General features: G+C 36.7%; 1 protein-coding gene across 2 annotated transcripts in view; it reads right to left on the bottom strand.

Moving 5' to 3' along the window:
* Positions 1 to 19616, bottom strand: part of PRRG1 (proline rich and Gla domain 1) — a 102800-nt gene that overhangs the window by 40384 nt on the left and 42800 nt on the right. For both annotated transcript variants that reach the window (XM_063635228.1, XM_055268477.2), the window contains exon 2: positions 12880 to 12930. In XM_063635228.1, the coding sequence (XP_063491298.1) occupies positions 12880 to 12889 (10 nt within the window). In that variant the 5' untranslated portion in view covers positions 12890 to 12930. The remainder of the gene's footprint in view (positions 1 to 12879; positions 12931 to 19616) is intronic.

Here is a 19616-nt window from a genome sequence, read left to right as displayed (position 1 = left end):
TACAGATATGAGTGACAGTAATATTTCATTTATGCAGAAATGCAAAAGTTGCTCAAATAAACCCATTCTCATGAACTTAGACACAAGAGATGACCAAGGTCATACATTACAACTCACCTGATGCTTTATCTACAGGGGAACCTCAACTTCTTACACTAACCAAAGGTCAGTTTCCTCTATCCACGTGCAGGAGCCTGGCTCCTGAGACTTCAAAGCCTCATTGCACATGAAAACTGGAAAGCAGAAGGGGAAGGGTGGGCTGAACTAGATCAACATACTGAAAGCCAACAGAAGTGAAAGCTAATTAATCTGAAGGCAAGGGAAAAGAGAGTCAGAAGGCTCTTTGAGGGTTATTTAGAGTAGGATCTAAACCCCATCACACTGACAGCTCTCAAGGCTATAGACATCAATGATTATGTTTATCATGGTGAATGTGAGTCACCAATAAAGGGCTATATGATGTTCAGGATAATGTTCAAGAAGGCAGTAAATTATATAATCTAATTTGGAGCTATTTCTATAAAAATATGGTTTTTAAAAATCTTTTAAATCATGTTTAAAAAGGTAAGCATCCACAATCTGCAAAATATATTTGCTCAAATGGAAAATTTGTTCCCAGTGTTGTATAAATGTTGGTGTACCAGAGACTGAATCTACAGAGTCCACAAACTAACAAGGAATCCGATTTCTTTTCTGACTAAATCTCTAGTAATCCGGCTTAATTGTAAATTTCTCATACAAGACTGTAGAACATGCAAAGCTCTCTGCTTATTTGAGCCTTCTGTTTGTCACATGAAAGCTGCCTTTTGAGATATGTTGTTGAAGTCTAAGAGAGCCAATATCTATTAACCATTTTCACCAACCCTGCATTGAGGCAAGTGAAACTATAGGATAAGGAAAAAGTGTGGTATGGTAAAAAGGCCCTGAATTTGTAGTCAGGATATATGGATTCCTGTTGCAGCTCTGGCAGTAAACTGGCTACCTGATCCTACATTTGTTGCTTATCTGAACGTGTTTCCTAATTGATGAAGCAAAGGTGTTGGATATGATTTCTTAAGTACTTTCAGTTGTAACCATAAACAGTTCTATAATTGGAAAGAATTTCAGAAAGTGGGAGTAGTGTATTGGATCCAAATCCTTTTGGGATATTAATACACAATTTTCCAGCCAAGCAATCACCATACCCTAAACCAACAATAAACAAACAAACAGAGAAAATCAAAAAAGCACCCACCCCACCTAATCCTGTGCTTAGCTTTATTTTTAAAAAATCTTATGAAGTGTCAAACTCATAATTCTTTGTTTTCTTGCTTGTAAGTCATTTTGATACTATTATTCAGTTGTGCCTGCATATAACGCTTTCAAGCTTTTATTTTCTGCTGAAATAGGTGTTAAATAGGTACTTCTTATCACAGACTGATGGAAACAACTTTTCCTAGGAAATCAAAGTCTCATACTCTGAAGTGACATTTCACTTACTAAAAAACAAAATTAGGCAAACTAAAAAGACACTATTTAAATCATCCTCCTATTTTTACTTAGGAAGGTGGAAATATGTACAATGTCCCAATTTATTTCACCATTGTTAAACTATTTCTGAAAATTAAAAGCTAACTTTTTATAGCTGATATGTTTATAATAATTCAGAATTTATTGTATGGTGGTGCTCATGTGCCCAACCAGTTTTTGCAAACCTATAGTTTAGTATAGCATATAGTATATGTTTACACAAGAATGAGGGAACTGAAACCTATTCAAAAGCTCATATATTTAAAAAATAATTGGAAGTTGCAGGACTGAGCTAGTGGGAGTGGGAAGTCTAAGAGACTGAGAGAAAAAATAATGATTATTAATATATTTAATACCTAAAATCTACCCCCTAAGGACCATACAGTAGTTATGATCATTACCTAAAACTTAAAACAAATCTGTAGTACCAGAGGCATACAATGAAATACCAGATAACAGGTAGGTTTCCTGGAAAAAGTGTGGGTAATATGCCAGAAATGGATTTCTATGAGAGATGACAAAAGAGGTAATGTGTGTCTATAAAGTCAATATTCTTTAAAAATAAAACAAACATGGTTCCCACCAGAGTGACACTAACTATCTCAATATGGTATTCTTAAATGCCAAATTTCAGAGCATACATTCAGATGTCTCTCATCTAATGATTTTATGCTTTGTAAGGAAAAAGGACATAGAGAAGAGAAATGGCGCAATATATTCTCCCACAGAAGAAGGCAAAAGGCAAAGTTTTCTTTAAAGGGGTTTTAAAATTTGTAACTACTTCTTATCAAAAGAATTCTTCATGAAATGGCAGATTACACCAATCAAATTAATAGCAATTATGCAAATTGATTTAAAGGTATGGTATTCTAATACATATTTCTGAACCAAGAGCAACGCCTTGCCCCCAAGAAACAAACAAATATGGAATTATTAGTGTAATTTGGCATGACTAAGCATACAATCAGGTGGAATCACCAAAACAGGAGAACTCCAAAGATAGCTAGTTCTAATCTTACTGGTGCCTCAGTTGTACCAGCAGCAATATCAGTAGTCTTGATGTTTGTGGTTGTTACAACCATAATATTTCCTTTCTAGTTTATGGACCCTATCTATACTGATTACATTCTATCTCATATAGAAGACTATGGTAATAGCTGTGACTAATAATCATCATTTAATAGAAAATAAATACAGGTAGATAAAACACATGAGATTAAATATAGCTTATAATGCATAACTTTATGTTGCAATGATTGCTTTACAACTCATCAGCATAGACTGTAGGATAGGTACTCTATGTGATAGTTGTAATCTAGACTCTAGGAGTGGATAACTCTCCTAGTAGGACACATATTACATTTAACCAAACAGCCACATTTCAAAGGTAGCTACTACAAAAGCATTTGGCTATCTTTCTCTCCAGCCCACAATAGAGCATAGTGGATTTAAGAAATGGAGTTTCATTGATGAGTTTAGTGCTATTGTTAGTAAGCACTAACATGAACTTCACAAATGACTTTTCTCTGGTGAAAGAAATGTTGTTTTTATGTGAATTTGCTCCAGAAATGACAGCAGCAGCCAAAGGTTTGCCTGAACACAGTATAAAAATCTAAAGCCTCTGCAGTTTGTACCCTTAGGAATGGTGGCCAAGACTTGATTCCTGAAAGGCCTCATGTTTACCTGCTGATACGAAGGATTCTTGATTGCTTTAATCTAACTAGATGGGTTAGCTGAATACCATTGCTAGAATGCTGTCACACATGCCTTAGATGAACTTTTTATCTCAGATATTGTGGGAGATCCTAAATAAGGAAAGAAATAGGATTTCATAGAGTTTATATAATAAGTTATATGGCAGAACTGTGCCATCTTGTTGATAAATGTCTGTGTATAGCAAAATTCGGCCTAAGACTTAGTTGTAACCTGGTAGTCAAATTGTGGGGAGCCTAGACCTCACATGCCTTTAACTATTGGCAGCTACTGACATTTGCCAAAAAGAATGTAGTAATTGTAAAAGCCAAATTGATTTTGATTATATTCAATAAACTCTTGCTATTGATTCTACATGTACATCAATCCCAAAGGAGGTGGTGGGCTGATGCGTAGAATTCTGGAATCTCATTTGTTTCCAAACTGGACTGTTAACCACCCATGAAATCAGCACATTTTTATTTATTTTATTTTTCTGAGACAGAGTCTCACTCCATCACCTAGGCTGGAGTGCAAGAGTATGATCTCGGCTCACTGCAAACTCTGCCTCCCGGGTTCAAGCCATTCTCCTGCTTCAGCCTCCCGAGCAGCTGGTACTACAGTGTGCACCACCGTGTGCGGGTAATTTTTGTATTTTTAGTAGAGACGGGGCTTCGCCATGTTGGCCAGGCTGGTCTCGAACTCCTGGCCTCAAGTGATCCACTCGCCTCAGCCTCCCAAAGTGCTGGGATTACAGGCGTGAGCCACCGCGTCTGGCTGTGACACATTTTTAATTAATTCAGTTATATATATATACAATCTAGATGCTTTAAGAAACCTCTGAACTCAAGGGTTCCCTATGCATACTGCATTTATATTGGTTGAAGTACGTGAAATTACAGTTTTTGAAGGCCATTTCATATGGTTCAACCTAATACGTTGAGTGTAGGTTCATATGGTTTAACCTAATACATAGGCCACATTGGAACAAGAATTATATACTTCAAAACCATGAAATAGAGAGTGAATCATTTGTCACCATCAGAGAAGCACATAATATTAGCTATTCCACTAGTTCCTCTATCACTTTCTTTCCTATCTGTTCACACATTAATACAGCCTCAAAAGGTGGATGGTAATTAATGTTCATGAGTCGCAGATTTTCAGAACTGAAAGAGATCTTTGAGAGTCACTGAATCCGGTAGCTTTCTAAATTTTATTAGTCATAGGATCCTCTGCAAATCAACCTATCATGAAATAAAAACAGATAAAATACAACGTAGTAGAGTTGTTCTGTCTGAAGGAGAGGTGTTATGTACCAGCGGTACTTCCTTTTCCTCCCTTCCCTCATGGTGGCCCCTCAGGGTCCCCTTTAGAAGACATGTGGCTTCACCGAACACATTAGAAACCACTGATCCATCTTAATCCTTTCATTTTGCTGACCAGAACACTACACTGAAATCAATAGGTTAAGTGACTTACCCAAAGCCACAGCTACTTGATGATACGACTAGGACTGTACCTTGGTCTCCAGAATCATACTCTGCTCTCCTTTAGACTCAACTTACTTCTATAAAAACACCATTATATCAAGAGAATGAAAAGACAAACCACTGAGTGGGAGAAAACATTTGAAAAAGGTACATCTGATAAAAGATTGCTATCCAAAATGTATAAAGAACTCTTAAAACAGTAAGAAAACAAGCATATAAAAACGGGCCAAAGATCTTAACAAACACCTCACCAAAGAAGATATATGGATGGCAAATAAACATACGAAAATATGCTCCACAGCATATGGTCATGTGTCGCTTAATGGCAGGGTGCATTATGAGAAATGCATCGTTAGGTGATTTTGTTGTTGCACAAACATCATGGAGTGTACTTACACAAGCCTAGATGGCATAACCTACTATACACCTAGGCTATATGGTATAGTCTCATTGCTCCTAGGCTACAAAACTGTATGGCATGTGATTGTACTGAATACTATAAGCAACTTACTGAATACAGTGAATACTGTAAGTAACATAATGTAAGTATTTGTCTATCTAAACATATCTAAACATAGGAAAGGTACCGTAAAAATACGGTATATAATCTTATGGGACCACCTTCATATATGTGGTCTGTCATTGAAGAAAACATCATTATGCAGCTCATGGCTATATGTCATCAGGGAATTGCAAGTTAAAACAAGAAGATACCACTACACACCTATTTAACTGGCCAAAATCTAGAACACTGACAACATCAAATGCTGGCAAGGACATGGAGCAGTAGGAACTCTCTTTCATTGCTGGTGGGAATGTAAAATAGTACAGCCACTTTAGAAGATGGTTTCATGGTTTCCTACAAAACTAAACATACTCTTACTATATGATACAGGAATGGTACTCCTTGATATTTACCCCCAAACAGTTGAGAATTTACAAGCATCAAATCATGGAAAGACATGAAGGAATCCTAAATGCATAATACTAAGTGAAAGAAGCCAATCTGAGAAGGCTTCTTTCTCTTCAATCTGAGAAGGCAAAATTACAGAGATAATAAAAAGATCAGTGATTGCCAGGGGTGGAGAGGGAGTGGGCAGGAGGCATGAATAGGTGGCACACAGAGGACTTTATTTTTAGGGCAGTGAAACTACTCTGTATAATACTATAATGGTGGGTACATGTTATTCTTTACACATTTACCCAAACTCATAGAATATACAACAACAAGAGTGAACCCTAATGCAAATTATGGACTTTGGGTGATAATGACATGTCAATGTAGTTTCATTGATTGTAACAAATGTACCTCTCTGGTAAGGGATGTTGATAATGGGAAGGGATTAAGTGACTGCTTAATGGGAATAGGATCTCCTTTGGAAGTGATGAAAATGTTTTATAACTAGAAGGTTGCACGGCAACCTTTAGTACTTTTGGTAACTATTTTCCTTACAGCACAGCAACCTTCTGGTTACAAAATGTACTAAATGCCACTGAATTATACACTTTAAAATAGTCAAGTCTATGTTATATAAATTTTGCCTCCATTAAAAAAAAATCAATAGTGCTAAAGTTGAGAAACCTTTCTAAATTTATGTGCCAAAGGTTATTTTCTTCTTTAATAAGTAAATGGCAGAGAGGACTGCATCAAAGACAAAAAGCATCAAGCACTATAATGAGTTTTTTAAAAGTAGCCTCTCAGTTAGTTCTTTTTTTTTTTTCTGGTGAGAAAAACTTGCCAAGAAAAAATTATGGCAATTGTCAGCCACAAGCAAATTCGTATTACTGTTATAAAATTCTGAAGATAAGAATTTATAATAAATTATTGACATCATCTAAACTAAAGAGGCCTGAATATGTCACAATAAAAAGACTCTCAAATCTAATATAGGCCAGAAAAATGAAATAATTAATTGACTTTAAATGGATACCTTCACTTGAACCATAAACCAGGGGAGGTGCCAAATAAAATTAGGCATTTCATTATAAGACAGTTACTTTACAAGGCTTGTCAGTTTGAAGGTTCATTCCCTATTCAACAATATAGAGCTGTACACTCAGTTAAAGTTTAAAATTGGCTTCAACTTAACAATAGTTCAGCAGTGAATCAAATAACATGTATTTACTGTGGTGGCTGTAAACCATCTTCCCTTCCACTAAGTCTTGACAACTAGGGGGATATGTTTGAGTGCCTTGGGATAAAGGAGCCCAGCACATGCAAGGACTCAGAGGAATTATGCTGCTGTGTTTTGATAAGAAACAAAGACTAACTGGCAACACTACCACTGTTTTGCTATAGCACGACCATAAAAATTCATTTATGCTAAGACATTAAGGTCATGTTACTATTAAGTATAGAAAATGAAAATGGAAACTGACTTTTCATATTAAGATTTTATAGACCTAAGATATTCTTCTAAGCTAGGTAGGTAAGACCTATTTCCAAAGACTAAATACTGGAAGAGGAGAAACAGAAAAAAAGAATCCTAAGTTATCTTCATATTTTCATTCAGATTATCCTCCACAAATAAGACCTGCCTGATTGCAATCATTAAGCTTTCCAGATATTGTTTTGTATATAACAAAGCAAAATTAATCCTTTTGAAAATTCATGGCTATTATTCCTATTTTGTGGAAGATGTGTACAAGCAGCTAGCTCATGATTTGCTATTATCAAGACAACATGATGAACTTCTCCCAGAAGCTCTGTTTTTAAGGTAGACAGTGAAAATAGCCATTAATAACTTCATATGAGGCTAGCAGATACCACAAATTGCTTCTATAGCACTTAGAAGATTCAGTAATAGAAATGTGTTCTGAGATAGAAAAAAATTCGGATGGAAAGTAGCTATATTTTTAAAAGTCAAATTCTACTGAAACACTGTAATAAAAATAATAATCACAAAATTTTTAAAGCAAGAAAACTGAAAGATATTTATTGTAGGTAAAGATAATACTTACTGGGAATACTGGGCCTTTTACCATTTTATCATGAATATGCCAGTTGGTCAGAGGAGAAATGAAAAGGTAAAATATAGTTTCAATTACCATCTGAAGATGATTAAAGATAAATACCCTAGAACAGTCATCTGGTATCCACTGGGGATTGGTTCCAGGACTTCCACAGATACCAAAATGCTCAAGTCCCTTATATAAAATGGCATAGTAGTTGCATATAACCTATGCATATCCTTCTTTATACTGTAAATCATCTCTAGATTACTTATAAAATAATACAATGTAAATGCTATGAAAATAGTTGTTATACTGTATTTTTATTTGCATTTTATTGTTGTATTCTTTTTTTTTGTTTTTTTCTCAAATAACTTCGATCCATGGTTGGTTGAATCTACAGATGTGGAACCCACAGATATGGAAGGCTGATTACATTATAATATTTTGTGAGCCTATATATACACATTTGTAAAATCCTTACATTCTCTTTGTAAAAATGTTCTCTACTAGAATTTTACATATAATTTTATTTATACATGCTGTTCATTTTTGAACCAGTATCTCATCTTGTCATCTCATGCTATTCTAGTGTTCCATGATACATTATATTCCTTGTGTCAACAAAAGCAACAAAGATAAAAACTCATCAGTCAAACGGGTGAGTTTCACATAGGCCAGGTAAGCAGCATCAGGCCCTTTACTTTAGGCACCCTTGTGGACTGTGTAGCACAAGCTTCTGAAACTGAATTGTTTTGTAATCTACTATGGTCACTGCCAATCAGTGTGGCTGCCTTTTGAATTACCGCAGACATGGACCACTGCTGCTCAGAGGATTTTAATATTTGAGGCACTCCACCATCTGATACACATGTATTTTAGCTGTTACCCTAAAGGTTGATGAACAATGAGCCATTTCCCTTTGCCTGTCTGTCCAGTCCCTCATGATAATATGAACATTGCAGATATTAAAAAATAATTTCTTCTATACCTCTCACAGCAACAGATAGCTCCTAAATTTTTAATTGACTTATATACTACTGATGATTAAGATATTCAGAACATGGTTTATTGGAAGAAAAAAACTAGATGTGACATAAGAAGACCTAGATTTGCATTTTGGCTCTCCATTAGTAATCTGTGGATTACAGATAAGACTTTTTCTTATGAGCCTCAGTTTTATAATACATAAAATGAGGATAATAATCCCTATTTACATCACGGGGTTGTCTTACAACTCAATAATGTAGAAGGAATATCTGTGAGTTATAAAGTACTCTACAGAAATGTGTTAATATCAGAATAATTATAGATTCTTAAGAGTCCCAAATACTAAGCCCTGTTTAAGAATTCATACACAGTGAATGGGATTTCAGTGCCACACACACACAATGGACACTGGTAGTAGTAGACTAATAAAAAATTAAATATACAAGGCTGTTCTCATCTTCTCCACCTTAAGATTTAAATTTTGTTTATAATCCTTCATGTCACATAAACGAATGATTCTTCTAACACATATGTGCAAATAACTTCTTCATCTAATATCTAAGAATGCTAAAAGAAATTCACCTCAGTTTTAAGTTCTCACCTAAACTGTACAGTTATCCAGCTGTGTTTTTTGTTTTCATGCATCCTTAATTTATGCAATGAGGCTAGTGTCATGTCTTTGCAATATTTTTCCTCTGTGTCCCTCTGTATGATACATTGGGCTACGTTTGTGAGAATCTTTGCCAAATGCAGGAAAAATTTCATTGTACAGTGCCAGAAAAGAGAAAAATGAGCATACAGTAGCATCTTTTTCTCCCCAATAACAGTGTCAGCAATTAACAAATGTAATCAGGCAAACTAAGCAAAGCTTAGAGAGTAAAGGATAGAGTCTCTTTGAGATTCAGGATATTACAAATGCTTTCAAAGTGGTCAACACCGTGAAAATGCTATCACAAGCTTCTGTATTTGTAAAAGCAGCATTCTTTGAAGCACTTCCCTTATCTCATCACCAGCTTGGAAACATGCCTATCTTTGCAGATTACATTACCATGCCCTGTTCTTTAGCAAGAACTACAGTTGACTCTTGAACAACACATATTTGAACTGCACAGGTTAATTTATACGCAAATTTTCTGCAGTCTCTGCCACTTCTAAGACAGCAAGACCAATTCCTCTTCTTCCTCCACTGATTCAACATGAAGATGACAAAAATTAAGACCTTTATGATGATCTACTTCCACTTAATAGTAAATACATTTTCTCTTTCTTATGATTTTCTTAATATTTTCTATTCTTTAGCGTATTTTATTATAAGAATACTGTATGTAATACACATAGCATATAAAGTATGTGTTAATCAATTGTTTATATTATTGGTAAGGCTTTCAGTCAACGGTAGGCTATTAGTAGTTAAGTTTTGGGGGCATCAAAAATTATACATGGAGTTTTGATTATGCAACAGAGTCATCCCTAGCCCTCACATTGTTCAAAGGCCAACTATATACTAATTGCCTGACCATTTGAACAAAAAGTTGCTGAGACATCTTCTAAACTAAGCACCTAATAGTCCCTTTGCTAGTGACCTGATGAGCAGTCTAAAAATGAATAGAGGAAATGATAAAGAATGGGTTTCCTTGTCTCAGTGTAGCTCTCTCCTCTATATGGCTATAGTAGTATCCAACAACCAGAACATTCTCCAAATCCACTTGAAGCTTTTGGAATTGGGTGAGGACCAAACATGATGTGCTAATGTTATAGGAGTTACTAAGAAATTATTTTAGGCAGATAGATAGGAAAGGGGGTCCTTGGGAAGTTTTTGTTTCTTTTAAAGCAGCTCCAGAAACGTTTCCTGTCTAGCAGGAAAGCCCAGGCTCTAAAAGTTGGGCCGGCAAGCTTTGATATGCAAATATCTGCCACTGGAAACTGGGTCCACACAAACATGGTGATTCCCGCCATCTTCTTCCCCTTGCCCCAACAAGTTCCTGGCAACATGGCCACCCCCACATATCCCCACGTGTGTAGAACATCATGGGGACACATTTGCACATTAAAATGCTAGGGTGGGAGGGCCAGTTTTCTCGCAGGATATGTCAATGACATACCTGGTCACACCAATCCCCTGAGCCCTATGCAAATCAGACACTGCCTCCTCCAGCCTCCTCATATAACTGGCTGTTTTCCACCACATTTGAGGTTTCCTCTCTCAGCTGTAGGAGGGAGCTTCTTCCTTCTTTCTTGCCTATTAAACTCTCCACTACTTAAAACCACTCCACGTGTGTCTGTGTCGTTTTATCTAACTCGACATGAGACTAAGGACCCTGGAGTTCCCCTAGTCACTGGAGCCGTATCACTACTCTAGAAGCTTCCACTGACAGCTGATTTGCGGGCAGGATGTGGCACAGATTAGTCCCAGAATTCCAAATAGTTTTTAAAAAGTTCATTTAGTTTTAAAATTTCTAAACCATCAGAGATTGCCATCTTTTGTGAAGATCTGGAAAGAACCAGAATAGCTAGGCCTAATCAATTTCCAAGGGAAGCTCTGGAGAAAACAGGAACAAAAGCTGATTCAGCAAGATTCAAGAAGATATTTTCCATGATTGATCCATAATCCTTAGGGCTTCCTACCAGGGCCGATACAAGGGTAGGGCAAGCAAAGTGCAACAAAAGGAGGAACTCTCAGTTGCTTGCATGACCCAAGTCCCAGTCATGCTGCCTACAGAAGCATCTGGTCAAATAACTTCATTTTTACCCATTAAAAAAACAATGAAGATATAGTTGGTCAGTAACGACAGTAATGGGCAGATACCACTGCTGTATTTCATTATACTTTAGAACTCTCAAAACACTTTTACATGTATTATCACATTATGCCAACCACAACTTTCTGAGGCTAGAAGTGCAGAATGTATTAATCCCACCTCATGGATGAACAAACAAGTTCAGGGAAGTTCTAGGATTTGATCAAGGTAGTAGAGGTAGAACTTGAATTCAGGCCTTCTGTATCCAGTATTCTTCTCACTATACTATACCACACCACACACCAAATCTTCCTCTGAGATCCTTCATGGCATTCTAATTTTATAATTGTGAAAATTAATAAAATGTAAAAGCTGTTGGAACCCCCCAAAACACTTTAAGCCTTGGGAGAGATGCGACTGTGGTTTCAGTCACATAACATATTTTGCAATTCTGTTTCTTAGGTTATAGTTTAACACTCTTCCTCATTGCTATTGTTTTGTAAATGAATAGCAAAGACCAGAGGCCAGACCTCCCCCTTTCAGTCACTGATCTTTGCTACTCTATTATCCTGTACCTAACTCAGACCAGATGGTGCCCCAAACAGAGACCCCATGACAATCACATCTTCAGTGTGGAATGTTAAATACACCTTTCCCGAAAGAAAAGGACCACCTGGATCAATCAGGTCATTGTAACTATGCAGTAAGCCTTACATAGAAAGATGTTAAAATTCTGTTAAAATATCCTAAACTTTGTCTGTTCAAGTGATCCCCAAACTTCTACAATTGCAAACAGTGATTTCCATTCTTTGGACTCCGTCCTCAACCTTTGCCCTCGAACAAACTCTTTAAACTAGATTCTGACCCTTTTGATTATTTTAGGTTGACATGATATACATTAATTAGAATTATTTATGAAGTCCCTGTGGTGGCTGCTTAATATTAACAATGAAATGAACTTAACTTTATCTGTTGTCCACTGCCCATAAATAGCCTTATGAGAAGGCAAAAATAAACAAGAGGAATTCATCTAATGGTTCTTAATGCCGGGCTTTAAAATTACAAAAAAAATTACAAATCAACCTCACAGATGATTTTTTTTTACTACTGTCATTGGCTGCATAGTAGACTCCTTTTATTTTATGTTACTAGCAAGAAAACAGAAAAAAGAGTTATAAAGAAGCTGGGTTTGGGGAAGGTATATATATATAGTATCTGTGAGTTATATATATATAAAATAGTATATACTATATGTATAGTATCAAGTTTGATCCATCTCTCCCTGTACTGGGAGGTCTCTACAAAATAAGAAAATCAAAGATCCAGTGAATAAATGTGGTTGATTGTCTTTCTCTGCAAAGCCTTGCTTCAGACAAAAACTTTCTAACACTAACAAGAAATACAATTTAGGTGTCCACAAATATACTATGAGTTAGAAATTTAATTTCCTGACTATAATAGCTATGGAGACAGTCTAAATTACTTAAAAGGGAAGAGAAACTTACCCCTCCCCATGTTTTCTTGTGGTTCCTGGCACGTCCCTGGATGATGATTCCCTGTACAAAACAGAGCACATACACACAGTCAGATTGATAGAGGCTGAGTGGCTACATCAGATAAGCTCCAGTACAGCTGATGTGGTCAATGTGAGCATTTCATTTCAGTACATTCCAATCTTTCTCCCTTACATAAATGTTTCCTCCCTCACAAACAGATAATCTAACCTCAGAGGACAGAAGCACAATATTCTGGAAGCAGGGGCTCTATATCAACTTACTATGACCTTCTTTATCTGGTACTAGTTTCTGCCCGTGCCAAATAACAATCCTCAAACTGGTCACACACTTATCTCTTCAGAAAACAGCAATATCAACAAAAATGGCAGACAAAAATCCCAAAAGGCCCAATGCTAATTACCAGGCCAGCAAGTTACTAGCTTTCCTGTCTCCGTCTTCCCTTCAGTATCATTCTGTGACAAATCCAATACCCTTTATAGTGTAACATTTTTCCAAATGGTGTAAAACAACAGCATCCCTAATCAAATTAGCCCTGAGGCAAAGCAGCCCACGGAGTTATTTCCAATAAACAGTATGAACCAATGACCATAAACTACTGACAACAGAAACTTTGGAGAAACAAAAAACATACACTGCAATTACAGAGAAAGGGTGTACACAGGGGAGCAGAAATTCTGTTTCCAAAAGATGAAAAAAAAAAACTCATACATACACAGAAACCAATTCATATCATAATGCTTCATTTTCTCACAGGGTTCAATCATAGAGCTATCATGTATTTATTATTCACTTGTCATGTTCCCAATATGAAACTAAGCACCTGAAAGGTAAAGCTATAAGACATAAACTATCAGTCCATTAAGGAATCTATAACCCACTTGAAGTTAAGCAGAGACCAATGAGGAATAAATATTAGACTGAGACCTGATAATCAGCTGTGTGACACTTGATCAATCATTTCCTATCGCAAATTCTTTGCAAAAGGAGGAGGCTCAACTATATGAGTTTTCCCAAATTATCTTCCACAGCATGTTAAAAAGTGTTATTCAAAACAGGGCTCTTTGATCTGGTAATAGGGTAGAAACTCGTACCAGATAAAGAAGGTCATAGTAAGTTGATACAGAGCCCATGCTTCCAATGTAGAAAATACCGACTTAATCAGGTTTCTTTATTATAAGACTTTTCAGAGCCTTTAAAATGCTAATGAGCAATGGGACAAAAGTACAGTCTCAAAGTATTTAGCTATATAGTCCTTTCTGTAAGCAATGGGCGTTTCTCAGGAGTCTTGTTCTTTGGAGCTCATTTTGGAAAACTGGACAAGATAACTGCTAAAGTTTCTTGCAGCTCTGAAATTCTATTATTTTCTAACAACACATTAATCATATGGAACAAAATTAGCATAAAGTGAATCAAGAAAGAAGTCAAGGGGGCTGGATTATCTGAGATTATCTGAGATAATTATCTGAGATATCTGAGGTAATCAGATTATCTGAGAATCAGAAAGTTGAAAGGAATTTTAGAAATCATCTAATGACTTCTCATCAATGCATCTTTTTTGAAAGCAGCAGGCAGCCCTCAAAAAATTTGATGCAGACGGACCACCAATATATAAAAAATGGGTTAGGGTGGAACTCTTCAGGCAGAATTGGGGTGGAGGGTTGTAGTCTCACCCACTGAGATTTCTTCTGGAGGTGACCTGGACATACCTCATCAGAGACCTAGCACTATAGGAAGCACAATTTGAAATCCAGTGACTCCTGACCCTTCAGATGAAGCTATTCTGGGAAACCTTTGGGAAAGTGTGAGAACTCATACCTTTTTACAGGAAGGTGCTCACCCTTCCCAAGGGTCATCTCAATTTTAACCGTAACCCATTCAAATCAGATAAATGAAATAATCATTATGTCAACATAACTATAAAACCACCCTTACCCCAGGAAATACCAAAAGAAAGTTAATATACTAAAATATAATCCATGTACAAATGAGAAGCCATGAAAGAGTTAAACAGGGGAGTGATATAGCTAAATTGGGATTTTAAGAAGACACCTCTGGCAGCAGTAGGGAAAGGAGATTTGAGGTGTGAGAGTGGCTTGACCAGGTACAGTGATATCAGAGATGCTAGGTAAATCTGGCAGGACTTCTTGTATTTTATTTTTTGTTTATTCTTTAATATTTAATAAAGTCTTTTAGAAAAGAATCAAACCTATTTCAGTTGTGTTACGAGAAACCACAAAGGAAAGAGCTTTCAGGCATGGGCCAGGATTTTCAAAGAGGAATTGCTGCTCCAGGGGTCAGCATGGTGGAGACAACAAGCATCATTGGAGGCAGCTATCTTCCAGGGGAAGATAAAACCAAGGAGGCAAAAATCAATACTACATGTCAGCCACCTCATCTAGCGTTTCAGTAATAAACCTCCAAAGATCAGCATCTTATTTTAAATAAGACAATTTTCTTACAGAGATAAAAGGCTCAAGGCCTACTACCCATATCACCTCAAACCCCAAACTCCTCCAGGCCCAGGTTACCTCCTTGCTGCTTCTGATGTCATGATCTTTCCATTCTGATCCTCTGCTGTTCTAGTCTCTGGTCCCTTCTTTCAGCTTGTGTGTGTGTGTGTGTGTGTGTGTGTTAGTTTTTATACTTCTGTAAGCAGCAGTATTTATTTATCTTGATTCTCAGTCAGGTCCCCATCCCAAACTAAACATTACTTCTAAAATAATGATGATACACTTAAAAACAACAATAACAACAAAGCAGCTTTTAGCCAGACATTAGAAAATCAAATAATCTTTGTTCCATGGATTAACCCACCCTGGCATTACACATCCTCTACAAGCAGGTTCCACCTTCCTTAATAGTTATACTACACTCCAGCCAAACCAGCCTCTACTCATCCCTTAAATATGTTTTGAACTGGTCCAACTCTCTGCCTCTGCTTTTTTCCTCTGTATTATCTACTACAAAAATTCCATTCATCCTTCAATATCAATAGTGATACTTTCCCTCATTATCTGAGTAGAAAGTAATTTCTTTTTCCTTTGAACTCTCATAATGCTACCTCATCCTGATGTTCATATCTTATAGTGTCTATCAGACTAATTCTCAAAGGGTAAGCAATTTGTCTTCAACACTTGTATCTAGCCTGTGCAAGGCACTAGATCATTCCCAAAGAGGATTCTAGTGGCCCACACAAACCAGACTTAGGGGAAGCTCATTTGTGCTTAAGTTTCCCTTAGTATAAATGAGTGCTTCAAACTCCAGTAATTCATGTACCACCTTAATCAATTTGATGAGTTGTATTTAATGTATCTGTTGTGTACAGTTACTTAATGTTTCTTTCAATTAAGTTACTTTTTAACTTCAGTATCCACTTTAGCGCTGTCCTATAAAATAGTATGCAAAAACATGGGTTTGTCATGTTATATATTTTCTAATGTATATAAAATACATAACTATTAAAGTTATAGAAATTTTTCCAAGTCATACCTAGATATTCAAAGCATATCACAAGTGGTACATTTTGTGGGAGACTGTTCTTTCCTGTCTTCAGTCAATCCAAAAATATTTGGTGAGTGTCTTTTATTTGCCATACACTATTTTATTCTTCAGAGTACTGGTTCTCAACTGGAGGCAATTTTCCCCTGAGGGGGCATTTGGCAATGTCTACAGATATTTTTGTTTGTCACAACTGGAGAGGGGTGCTGCTGACATCTAGTGGGTTGGGGCCAGGTACTGCTAAACATCCTACAATGCATGGAACAGCCCCCTACAAGAAAGAATTAACTAGTCCAAAATGTCAGTAGTGTCAAAGTTAAAAAAAACCCTGCCTTAGAGAAAAAAATTGGCAAACAAGAGAGACAAATTCTCTGCTTTTTTTTTTTTTTGAGTTTACAATTCATTAACAATGTTATACATGATACTCTCTTTCAGTATTGTATTAGTCTCTTCTCACGTTGCTGATAAAGACATACCTGAGACCTGAAAATTTACAAAAGAGGTTTAATGGACTTATGGTTGCATGTGGCTGGGGAAGCCTCACAATCATGGCAGAAGGCAAGGAGGAGCAAGTCACGTCTTACATGGATGGCAGCAGGCAAAAAAAGAAAGCTTGTGCAGGGAAACTCCCCCTTACAGAACCATCAGATCTCATGAGACTTATTCACTATCACAAGAACAGCACGAGAAAGACCTGCCCCCCATGATTCAATTACCTCCTACTGGGTCCCTCCCATAACACGTGGGAATTCAAGATGAGATCTGGGTGGGGACACAGCCAAACCATATCAAGTATATTCAAGTAAGAGTCAACAATCTACAGTTTTCAGGATTTCTTCCCTGTGTGCATTTCTTGTACATGGAAGTCATATTGGCACTGAACAGATGTCCAGTACCACAGCTTTTAAAATTGTAAGTTAAGACTTTATTGATCTTTATATTGTTCACACAGTTTAGAAATGACAACTTAACAATGCAGAAATGCAGTGTTCAGTACAGTACTTAGGTAGAGCAAGCTAATATCCACATTATTAGGAGCCCAGCATCACTAAAACTGTCAAAGAATTATATACAGAAGTATGCATCCCCAAATACAGGCTGAAGGTTGCAAAGTGGACACTATGTTTTAGATGGAGATCCAGACTGACTTTATATCAATGTCCTGGGAGCTGCTATCATTTCAGTTCAGAAAATACCAAACAAAATACCACTGTATAATATACAGTTGTTTGAATATTGATTGAATAATTACTATGTTATAATATACTAGGGAAAATGTTAGGCTCTTTTATATATTACTTATCTTATTAGATGCAATAAAATTTCCTTAATTTGGGACAATAATAGAACCTGCATCATATTTTATCTACCTTTTGGAAAGTATATCTTTTTTGAGAACCATATCAGGTTTGTTTCCTGTTGATTTTTCAGTCTGAATTTTTTTTACTATAGTCTTTCTTAATTGTATATATTTAAGGTGTATAACTTGATGTTTTGATTATCCTTATCTTTTTTTTTTTTTTTTTGAGATGGAGTCTCACTTTGTGGCCTGGGCTGGAGTGCAGTGGCGCAATCTCAGCTCACTGCAACCTCCGCCGCCTGGGTTCAAGCGATTCTACTGCCTCAGCCTCCCGAGTAGCTGGGATTATGTGCACCCACCTCTATGCCCAGCTAATTTTTTGCATTTTTAGTAGAGACAGGGGTTTCACCATGTTGGCCACACCGGTCTCGCCCTCCTGACCTCATGATTCCCCTGCCTTGGCCTCCCAAAGTGCTGGGATTACAGGAGTGAACCACTGTGCCCAGCCTTGATATACTTATCTTAATAGACACATACAAGCATGACCTTTTAAATAATGACACGTTATATACATCCCAACAAAGAGTTCCAACAATGGGTAAGAGCATGGGCTTTGCTATCATACATATGTGGGCTTGAGGCCTTGTCTGCCAATTACCATCTATCTGATCTTGGGAAAGTTATTTAGCCTCTTTAAGACTTAGTTTCTTCAACCATAATGGGGTTATTAATAGTAGCTCTAATTTCACAGGCCTTGAGGGAGGATTAAATAACAGTTTTAATAGTTCTTAATAACAGTAAGCAGGACTTATGAGGATACTAACAAAAATTTGGTATTTTTCCCCTCAAAATGTTTTGGTACAATCTGGTTCTTGAGGTTTATTTTCTAGTTGGTCAATATGGTTCAATACATTAAGTGTAACTATTACTACTTCAGACAGAGAGTGATATAAGGTATATTTTGTGAGCTGAATGTTTTAAGTTAAAATATGATTTGGCTTCAGCTGCTCTGATGTTTTAAATTTGGAATGATTTCCATTTGGAACTCTTAGAGAACTGGAGGTTCTCTAAGAGTTCTTTTGCCATTTTTGATGTTCCTTAAATGCACTTGCCCCTCTTTTCCCAGCCTTCCTGTGACAATAGACTGGAAACTCCTATTCTTGGTAGTTATTCTTCTTCCAGTAATCCTCTGAGATTCAATTACATCTAGCTCTTTATTAGTTTTGAAACACTGCAGGCTACATTTTAATTTGTAGAGGACTTCTATGTTGACTTTACTTTTTAGCCACATGGCTCTCTCATGGTTAATTAGGCAGGTCAATCACTTCACTGTCCACCACGGTGCTTGGATACACCATGACTATAATCTCTGGTTACTCTCCTTAAGGCTTTGCCAATCCCAGCCTCTTGCTCTTCCCCAGACCCCAAGGCCCTTCTAATTTTTAAGGGTAAAAGGATCTAAGGGCCCTGTGGCATACTCTAGAGATCAGGTGCTCCCTGGAGTTCATTCCCTCCTCGTGGCGTCTCTTGAAGTCACAAAACTTTGGCTATCTAAGAGCTCTTCTGTAAATGAAAGTTTCATCCTATTTGGCCTCTGGGAGTTTCACCTCTGCATCTTTCTGCTTCTACATCCTTCAAAGAATAGAAATTCAACTGGTATTTGTTGTATATCTATTATGATAAGGCAATTTCACTTATGTCATCAGTGCTTGCAACAATTCTATGAGATAGGTACAAAAAGACTTCTTGATAAATGATAAAACTAAATTTCAGAGAAATGGATGTACTCATGTTCGCATAGTAAATAGGAGGATCTTAGGACTGGGTTTTTTAAAACTTATCAACACATTTACATAAAAAATGCCAACATTAAAACTCGATGACTTTTCACAAACACAGTTGTGTAATTGGCACCTAGATCAAGATT

Source organism: Symphalangus syndactylus, chromosome X (genome assembly GCF_028878055.3).
Source record: "Symphalangus syndactylus isolate Jambi chromosome X, NHGRI_mSymSyn1-v2.1_pri, whole genome shotgun sequence".
NCBI lineage: Eukaryota > Metazoa > Chordata > Mammalia > Primates > Hylobatidae > Symphalangus > Symphalangus syndactylus.
The sequence above is the reverse complement of the archived record's forward strand: the minus strand, read 5'-3'. Positions and strand labels throughout refer to the sequence as shown.